The 10,201-nt window shown below is 41.2% G+C and overlaps 1 protein-coding gene across 4 annotated transcripts in view; it reads left to right on the top strand.

Annotated features, from left to right (window-relative positions):
• GRAMD2B (GRAM domain containing 2B) overlaps window positions 1-10,201 on the top strand; it is a 60,200-nt gene that overhangs the window by 38,518 nt on the left and 11,481 nt on the right. For all 4 annotated transcript variants that reach the window (XM_026652420.2, XM_026652416.2, XM_026652417.2 and 1 more), the window contains exons 5-9: window positions 1,449-1,552; window positions 5,951-6,046; window positions 7,114-7,185; window positions 7,301-7,381; window positions 8,058-8,169. In XM_026652420.2, the coding sequence (XP_026508205.1) occupies window positions 1,449-1,552; window positions 5,951-6,046; window positions 7,114-7,185; window positions 7,301-7,381; window positions 8,058-8,169 (465 nt within the window). The remainder of the gene's footprint in view (window positions 1-1,448; window positions 1,553-5,950; window positions 6,047-7,113; window positions 7,186-7,300; window positions 7,382-8,057; window positions 8,170-10,201) is intronic.

Genomic DNA, 10,201 nt, shown 5'->3' with positions numbered 1-10,201 from the left:
GTACTAAAGGTGCTGAATAATCATAGGACTGGAAGGAACCTGGAGAGGTCATCTAGTCCAGTCCCTTGCACTCATAGTAGGACTAAGTATTAACTAGACCATTCCTGACAGGTGTTTGTCTAATCTGCTCTTAACAATCTCCAGTGATGGAGATTCAACAACCTCCCTAGGCAATTTATTCCATTGCTTAATCACCCTGACAGTTAGGAAGTTTTTCCTAATGTCCAACCTAAACCTCCCTTGCTGCTATTTAAACACATTGCTGCTTGTCCTATCCTCAGAGGGGAAGAAAAACAATTTTTCTCCCTCCTCCTTGTAACAACCTTTTATGTACTTGAAAACTGTTATCATGTCCCCCCTCGGTTTTCTCTTTTCCAGACTAAACAAACCCAATTTTTTCAATCTTCCCTCATAGGTCATGTTTTCTAGACTTTTAATCATTTTTGTTGCTCTCCTTTGGACTCTCTCCAATTTGTCCACATCCTTCCTGAAATGTGGTGCCTACAATACTGGACACCAATACGCCAGTTGAGGCCTGATCAGCACGGAGTAGAGCGGAAGAATTACTTCTCGTGTCTTGCTTAGAACACTCCTGCTAATACATTCCAGAATAATGTTCGCTTTTTTTGCAACAGCTGTACACTGTTGACTCGTATTTAGCTTGTGGTCCACTATGACCCCCAGATCTCTTTCCGCAGTACTCCTTCCTAGGCAGTCATTTCCCATTTTGTATGTGTGCAACCGATTGTTCCTTCCTAAATGGAGTACTTTGCATTTGTCCTTATTGAATTTCATCCTATTTACTTCAGACGAGTTTGTCCAGATCATTTTGAATTTTAATCTTATCCTCCAAAGCGCTTGCAACCCCTCCCAGTTTGGTATCGTCCGCAAACTTTATAAGTGTACTCTCTACGCCATTATCTAAATCATTGATGAAGATATTGAACAGAACCGGACCCAGAAATGATCCTTGCAGAACCCCACTCGTTGTGTCCTTCCAGCATGACTGTGAACCACTGATAACTACTATCTGAGAATGGTTTTCCAACCAGTTTTTCACCCACCTTATAGTAGCTATATCTAGGTTGCATTTCCCTAGTTTGTTCATGAGAAGGTCATGTAAGGCTGTATCAAAAGCTTACTAAAGTCAAAATATACCACGTCTACCACTTCTCCCCCCCACCCCACCCCATCTACAAGGCTTGTTACCCTGTCAAAAAAAGCTATCAGGTAGGTTTGACACAATTTGTTCTTGACAAATTCATACTGATTGTTCCTTATCACCGTATTATCTTCTAGATGTTTGCAAATTGATTTCTTAATTATTTGCTCCATTATCTTTCTGGGTACAGAAGTTAAGCTGACTGGTCTGTAATTCCCTGGGTTGTCCTTATTTCCCTTTTTAAAAAAAAAAAAAAAATCTAATTGTAATATATCTGTGTTTATAGGTTTTACCTGCGCTCTACAGAAAGAAATTCTGTACCAAGGAAAGTTATTTATATCTGAAAACTGGATTTGTTTCCATTCCAAGGTCTTTGGTAAAGACACCAAGGTTAGTAGCGTCTCTGTGTACAAAAAGCAATGTAATTCTCTGGGATCTTGGTGATTTCTAGAAATTCCCGCTCTTCTAATATGCACGAGTGGTGTTAAGCCTCTTATCATCTTGCTTAAGCATTACTGAACACTAACAACTATATTGCAGTAATGCCCAAAAGCACCAGTCAGCCAGTGTGCTGTGCGCAGTCTCAAAAGCCCAAAGATGAAGTGGGAAAGGAGAAGAAGAGAAGGCATTCAATATGTAGTGATCAGAGTACTGACAAGCCCACATCATGTTAGTTCCAGGTCTGAATTTTTTTAATGTTTGTTTATAATTGTTACTTGCACTACAAAATCTAGAGGTGTTGCGGGGGACACTCTGGGTAGAAGTGGAAGATAGGAAAGAAATAGAAGGGGGAAGGAGGAGACAAAGCTGAGAAGCACAATGGACAGAGAGAGTGTGGTTTGGGAGTTGAGGAGGTGTGGAAAGGTCGGGGAAACACATTCTCCCAACCATTGCTGTTACTCCCTATGTGGAGTGGCGAAGGGAGGCCACTGGACCCAGTGCTCTGTATTCTTGCCTGTGGGCCTGCTGGGAAGGGCAGAGGTGGGTTGTGGAAGTACAGACTTACCCCTGTACTGCCTGTTTGGGGAAAGAGTTATGAGAGACTTTCATGTTTGACGTTCATCTAGTTGTTGTTTGTTGTATCATGGTGTGATGGCTCCAAGTAAGTCTTGGGCCCCATTGTAGTAGGCACTGTACGTATGGACAACAAGAGATGATCCCTGCCTGAAGAGATTTCTGTTTTCAACATAAATTTTGCCCTGACTTCTAGTCCTTGGGATCCCACTGAAACAAATCAGTGTAGCTGAGTTTTGGGCGGTTCTTTTTAGTGGGAATATTGTGCCCTGAACGTGTAAAATATTTGTACGTTTCCTTGAATGAGAATAAGATTTAGATGCACACCCTTTCCTCCTTCTATAATTACTAGGGTGCTGATGCCATACCTTTTGACTTAGTTAGAGAAACAGATTAAAAAGTTATCTGACCTGATTTCCTTCCTGGGCTAAGGCCTTAATAGGACACCTGATATTTGGAGGAATTTTTTTAAGAATGTAAAATAGATTTAAAGAATGATTAATGATAAATTGTTGTTCATAATAGTCGCTTATTGCATTTGCAAGGTGTACTATTACATGACTCACGTAACTGAGTTATTGTTTGTTTGTGAATTAATAGATTCAGGTATCTAAAAGGGTGTCATAAGGAGGAGGGAGAAAACTTGTTCACCTTAGCCTCTAAGGATAGAACAAGAAGCAATGGGCTTAAACTGCAGCAAGGGAGGTCTAGGTTGGACATTAGGAAAAAGTTCCTAACTGTCAGGGTGGTTAAACACTGGAATAAATTGCCTAGGGAGGTTGTGGAATCTCCATCTCTGGAGATATTTAAGAGTAGGTTAGATAAATGTCTATCAGGGATGGTCTAGACAGTATTTGGTCCTGCCATGCGGGCAGGGGACTGGACTCGATGACCTCTCGAGGTCCCTTCTAGTCCTAGAATCTATGAATTACTCATAGTTATTTTTTGACATGAATGGGGAAATGGCACAAGTGTTTAATAACAGCCATATAGAACAAATAAGGAAGCTGAAATTAACAAAAGGATCATGTTGTGCCACCCTTGCTCATTGAGTACAACCTTCCTTGGCAAGTAGTTCCATTGAAATTAATGAGACTACTTGTAGAGTAAGCTGATACTCAGCACAAGTAAAAGTGGCAGATTTTGGCCCAAACTGAAGTTCAGCTTTGAAGTATGCAAGCTAACATACATGAGGAAATTTAATCCGACACACTCTCACTCAATGGGAGGGATAAACCTGGGAAGTCAGTAATGTGGAAAGAGACTTAGGAATTAGACATTTAGCTATGTGTTATGATTTCAAAATACATCCGTATAGTTTTTGGGCTGCATATGGTACACAAAAACATCCCATCATAGTGCAAGGGGCTACGGTCTCTCTATATATGACTGTGATACAACTGCACCTAGGTTACCTGTTGGAAAGATATTGAGAAATTGAAGGGATTCAGAGAAGAGTAACAATGCTTGCCACTTCTGGGCTGTGCAGCAACCACAAATGTTCCCAAGAGTGAATCACACTTCTGAATCACAATATCGGTTTATGCTGCATAGTTGTTTTTGTTTGTTTCCAAGTTGCCCATAGTTTCAGTCCTCTGGACAGTGAGTATTGTAGATGGATAGCACAGATGGGTAGAAGTGAAATGGTCTTACAGTGATTCTCCCTGGTAAACAATTGCTGGCATAAGAGTGTAGGAAATGGGTTATCCATCCCACTTACATTATTTTTCCTCTTTTTGAACTAGGATATCACAATTAATATCGGTCATCAAAATAGTATGAAGCAGAAACTTCATTAAACTTTAATGCAGTCGGGATGACTCTATTTGATGAAGTTTGCAGAATCTTTTTAATTGACCTATTTCTATTTAAATATCTTTATTTAATAATGCTGACAGTAAGAGTCATTTTCCAGAAAAAAATTACAAACAAAGCCCTGTTAAGAAATTCTTACCATCTAACTACACAACATATGATACAAACAAAGGGGAAAGGCATAGGTGCTGGAACTAGGGGTGCTGTGGGTGCTTCTGCATCCCCTGGCTTGAAGTGGTTTCCATCATATACAGGGTTTACAGTTTGGTTCAATGGCTCTCAGCATCCCCCCCCACACCTTACAAATTGTTCTAGCACCCCTGAGGAAAGGTAAAGAAAGCAGGTTGAGGTAAGCAGGCTATTTTCAGTAGAGATTTAAAGAAGTGGGTTAGAGGCATTCCGGTCATGACGTGAAAACAGCATAGTAAGCAGGCCAAGTAGAAGTTCAGGGTGTGTGTGTGTAATAATATATAATACACACACACACACACACACACACACACACACACACACACACACACAATTGAGAACTGGAGATGGGCCAGAGTTGCAAATTTTGGATCCAAGTCTCCCAAAAACCTCAGGGGTGTTTTGAACTTGAAGCTTTGATTCAGGCCCATCTTTTTATCAAGAAACTTATTAGCAATGGCTTTTGATCAAAGTGGCCTTGACCTCTTCTCTAGCCTTTAGGGTGAAGGTAGAATATCCATTTGGTTAGCCATCCCTAAAATGGTGAATGACAAAATGTCATACCCAGGCTAAACATAAGCAAAAGCATTGGTGATGATAGGAGGGTTAGCCAAAACATAATGAGACCATTTCATGTCTCAGTGCTGCTTTCCTTAGCTTCTGTTTATGAAGAGTCTCTAACAACTAAAAGGTGATAGGAGACTTTTTATTTATGGAATAATCTATTTCAATTTATTATAATTCTTAGTCTGCAGTACTACATGCTTTCAATTCAGTGCTATGAAAGGTCACTTATTAACCAAATTTTAGACACATTCCCCTCTCTCCTAATCTCTCGCATGTCTTAGTGTCTCTGGACTCTGCATCAGTCAGAAATGTAAATAACAGAAATTCTAACAGGGTGACCATTCCATCCTCTGTATAGCCTGAAGTGTCACATCTGCCTGTCTTGCTGCCAGTCTTTTATTGGAAACAGAGCCTGCCCTTCATGCTCTCTCTAGTAATATGGGATTTTGAAGTGGGACCAATACCAAACTCCTGAACTAAAACACCCTGAAACTTGAGAGAGTCCTTGTTAGAAACCAAACTTTGTGATCAAGCATATGATCTCACTAATGAAGGCAAGAAGGAAAAGTATTGAAAGTATTGATTTATGTAAAGTATAGTTTGCAGGTGTATTTGCAAAAAGGCTGGACAGCATACATGGAGATGTTTATATTTAGCATGAGTGGGCTAAATCCTTTTAGTTATGCTGAAAGATCTGAACTGTTTACTCAGCTGCTTGCCACAAACTTTGAAATATGTTGATTCTTTGACCTGTATCTCCTGTAAGCTATGTTCTGGAATGTTTCTTCTCCTAAATAGTCTGCTATGGGACCTTGCTTCTTTTACACTATTTGCTGACCAGATATTCTTCAAAATTAGAATAAATTCAGATCTCTTCTGAAAATTCTAGACCCCAGAAATGGGGAGGGGGAAATTGCTTTTATTTCTTACATGCTTCTCAAACTTTTGTTAGTGTAAAACATAGCTGATGAATTAACATTTAGACTTGAGTGAAAGCAAAAAATAGAGTTCCTTACATCAACCCACACCTATTGTGTGTAACTATCAAAATGGGGCTCTGGAAAAGATGAAGTAGTGTTTCAGCATACTTGATCTATGTTAGTGGATTGGTTTTCACACAAACTGCTATTTGTATATAACCAATAAGGTGATTGAAGTATTATATTATTTTGGCACTCTAACAACATGATGATTTCATTTCAGATTAGTATTCCTGTGCTCTCGGTAAAACTAATAAAGAAAACCAAAACTGCCCTTCTGGTGCCAAATGCTCTGGTCATAGCAACAGTCACTGACCGGGTAAGTGTAGAGTTATCTTTGACCTCTCTTGCTTTCTTCTCTCCTTACTCCTAGAATTTGTCATGGTGGAATCTTGAGGGAGCAGGTGGCTGTTCAGAATATCGAGGCACAGACTAGTCCCATGTGGCCATTTTAGGGTCACAAAACCAAGCCCTATAGGATTTGACCAACTCTATGGCCTGAAGCACCCCTCTGAGGGGATCTTTTCTTTGCCTGTCCTGTGGGAAAGGGGTTCTTCAATCTTCCAGAGTACCATATTTCCCCTGGGACTCACAGAAGATGCAACTCTGCAGGGTATTGAGAGAGGAGGGGGGTATAGAGAAGCAGGGCACCAGCAGCTCTACATGGACCTACAAACGTCCCAGATTACTACCTGGCAATCCAGGATGGAACTAAAACAGCTGAGGAAATTAATCTATTTTGGGAGCCCTTTATGCAACTGCAGGGAGTCCTATCTAGTGGCAGCAGGGCTTGAGGGAAAAGTATCATCTACTGGATCAGCAGCCCCACCTCCTACAGCACCTTTGGCTCTGCTTGGTGATCTCCAGTCCAACCAGTAACAATCTAATTTAGTTCAGTTACAACATAATAGCAGCCCATGTTGGTATTCAGGATTGTGTTTTTTTTTGTTTTTGTTTTTTTCAAAAAAACCTGAGAACTCCTACAATATCTATGCATTGGAAGGGGTCTGATTTTCAATATAATTTGACCAGGGACGGGAGGGTAAGGCAAGTTGATTTTTTTTTTTTCCACCCAGAATTTGAGTGGGATGAGGAAAATATACTGCACCTAGTCTTTTAGTTCTTACCCAGCAAAACTTCTGAGTTTTACCTGGGTGTAGACTGCAGGCTTTGGCAAATTATGATAGGCCTAGTCCACATTTCTTTGTAAAACTCTTAAACTGTGTTCTTTACTTCATATCTTCTAGGCCTTTCTTTACTATCTGCAGGCCTTTGAAAGTAATTGCTGAACCAGCAAGTGCACCCTGTTAATAACTGATGAGATGAAACTTGTGAAAAATCTTTTTTCAAACAATAATTATGTAAATTATTACTTTTGTCTTTCAGTTCATATTTGTCTCCTTGCTCTCCAGAGACACAACCTACAAGCTATTAAAATCTGTCTGTAGCCACTTAGAGGTAAGTATTGACAGAGTGAAGTTGTGAAGTTCAGTTATGTTCTTTATGACTGCTTTTTATTTTAAAGATTAGCAATTAAATAACAATTTTTTTTTATTTAAAAATTGGCTTTCAGGATATAAGTGTTGGCAACAGTCCCAATCCTTCTTCCGCCGAAAACAGCTTCAGGGCCGATCACCCTATGACCCTGCCTTTGGTAAGATGGTTTATTTTGCTTTTGATAAAGTTCCATTTGTTAAAGTCCAAATTGTCCAAACTCTTCTATTGTCTCAAACTGAAGGAAAGCTTGACACACACACATTCTGTCATCTCAGAAATCTCTGAATGAACTGCAAGTGGTTGGTGATACCAGCATAGATGTAATCTTCTCTCCACAAGAATGATACATGAATAGATGTGATGTCTGTATATGTGCTCTGAGTATATAACAATGCCCGTTATTAAGGTCTGTATGTGGGCTGTGCACTGACTTGCATTTTTCTTCCTTTCCATATGCCTGTATTTCCAGCAGTCAGTCTTTCACTATGCTCTGTGCTAATTTAGATTTGCAGTAAGTGGCTTTCCTTGTCATTGAAGGCAGAATAACAGGCTTCTCAAAGCTTCCCCTTGCAAACTTTCCCCTACATGCCAGGTCAATTCATTGGTCTGAAGAAAAGCTGCTGTTCAGTAGCTGACATACGCTGTAATCAATGACCAAATAGTTCAAGCTACAGCTATACTAAATTCTTCATCTATAGAGTGACACCTTTCAATTTCTGCTGCTCTGGTTACAGATTTCAGATGCAAGTGACCCAAAGTAGCGGAGTAAAAACAAATAATCTTCATAATGTTAGGCCTTGCATGGTCTTTTCCATTACTTTTTGTCCCTTCAGGATTTCAGTGAAGACTTCTCAGATTTGGATGGTATAGTGCACCATCGGAGACAAGAGTTGGAAGAGTCTAGCAGTACTGGCTCTCAGACCCCTGAATCGGAACACTTCCAAGGTCAGCATAATCTTGATATTTTAAGACTGAAAGTATTTAGAGCAGTGTTTTCCAAAGTGTGGGGTATACTCTCTGAAGGATAGGTGACATGAAAGGTTACCTTGAGAGTACAGATGGACGTCTCAATTGTTTTCCAGAGTCTCAGCTTTGATTTAAAAAAAAATGCCTAGCTATTATGGGTTGTGGAGAAAACCTTCAGAACATAATCTAAGTGTAACCAAGGCAAAGACATCTGCCAGAGTCTGCTGGCAGCCTGAAGCAATGGTTCTGAGGTGTGAACTGAGCCATTCATTTCAATGGGTGCTAAATCAGATGCTAATAACTATGCTTTAGAGATCAACTTTCCCCATCAAAGCATTTAGGAATGGAGGGGAAGTATCATACTATGAAGATCTACATCATGTTTCCGCAAAGTGTGGTTTGGGTGAAGGAGAGGAAAGAACAGAAGATAGATATATTAAGATGTGTAGGCCTTTAATGTTACATCCAGCTTCCAGCCATTGGGGGGTGTTATGTCTTTGCTAGTTTAGAGTGCTCTCTACCATCAAAAACTTTCTTTGCATATAGGTACTTATAAGTACCCCTTAACCTTCTTTTAAATATGCTAATAGGTCAAGCTGCTTTACTCTTGCTTCAGGCATATTTTCCACACCTTGAATCATTCTTGTAGCTCTTTTCTGAATCCATTCCAATCTTTTAACCTTCTTTTAGAGGTCGGAACACCAGAACTGAACCTGGTAGTCTAGCAAGAGGAAGCATGATCCAGTTTAAGGTGCTAGACTGGAATTTGGATTCAGTTCCCTGCTCTGCCTCAGACTTCCTGTGGGACCTTTGACTTTGTTCCCCAGTTCTCTATCTGCAAAATGGGGTAGTAGTGCTTCTCACAGGGATGTTGTGAAAATAAATACATTAAAGAATGAGGCACTCATTTACTATGGTAATGGGACCTATATAACCACCTTAGATAGACAGTAATGGTCTAAGCAATACCCTATACAGAGATAAGGCCACTTCCCTATTTCTACTTGGTATTCCTATTTGTTAGGCTTCTCAGGGTATGTCTACACTCCAGCTGGGAGCATTCTTCCCAGGGCGAGTAGACAAGACATGCATTAGCTCTACTCAGTCAAGCATTCTAAAAATAGCTGTGTAGCTGTGATAGCACAGGCAGTGGCTCAGGCTAGCCACCTAAGTACAAACTTACCTGGACCCCTTGGGTAGGTATTCGGGCACCTAGTCTAAGCTGTCACCCATACTACCCCCAGCTATGTAGATATTTCTAGCACACTTGCTCAATCAGAGCTAACGTGTCTATCTACTCACACTAGAAAGCAAAGCACTTACATTGCAAGTCTTTTTGTACAGGGCCAGCCCTATGTTTTCTGTCGCCCAGGCACAAAATATTTTTGGTGCCCCCAAACATGGTGACTTGCCACACCTCAATGTTGGCACTCAGGGCAGCCATCCTGGTCTCCTGTCCTGAGTCTGGGTTTGTCTTTGCAAAGTTGAGGGCATTAAATTCTGTTTCTAGGATCAGGTATCTAATTTCCTTTTCCCTTAGAGTGACTGGGGTGATTTGTATATGTCTTTGTACCGGAAACCAGATTAAGTTCACAAAATATTGTCTACTGCATTAATTTTCAGTTTTATATGTCAAGTAGCAATGTAACTTCCTCCTTCTCTGCTGACCCATTCCTAATATGAACAGCTGAATTCCTGCTTTATTAGGGTTACCATATTTTAAAAATAAAAAAAGAGGACCCTCCACAGGCCCTGGCCCCGCCCATTTCCCCACCCCCAGCCCCGCCCTAACTCCGCCCCCTCCTCCCTCCCACTCCCAGCCACGGGGAAAGGGCTGCCCCAGCGCTACTGGCTTCAGGGTTTGCCGGGCAGCCCCCAGACCCTGCGCCCCCGGCCGGCGCTTGCCCAGCGCAGCTGGAGCCCGGGAGGGGAAGCGCCCAGCCGGGGGCGCAGGGTCTGGAGGCTGCCCGGCAAACGGTGAAGCCGGTAGCGCTTGGGCTTCGGGCAGCCC

Source organism: Terrapene carolina, unplaced genomic scaffold (genome assembly GCF_002925995.2).
Source record: "Terrapene carolina triunguis isolate 2854851 unplaced genomic scaffold, T_m_triunguis-2.0 Scaffold113, whole genome shotgun sequence".
In the NCBI taxonomy this organism is placed as follows: domain Eukaryota; kingdom Metazoa; phylum Chordata; order Testudines; family Emydidae; genus Terrapene; species Terrapene triunguis.
Note: the sequence above shows the minus strand (reverse complement) of the source record. Positions and strands in the feature narration are given on the sequence as shown.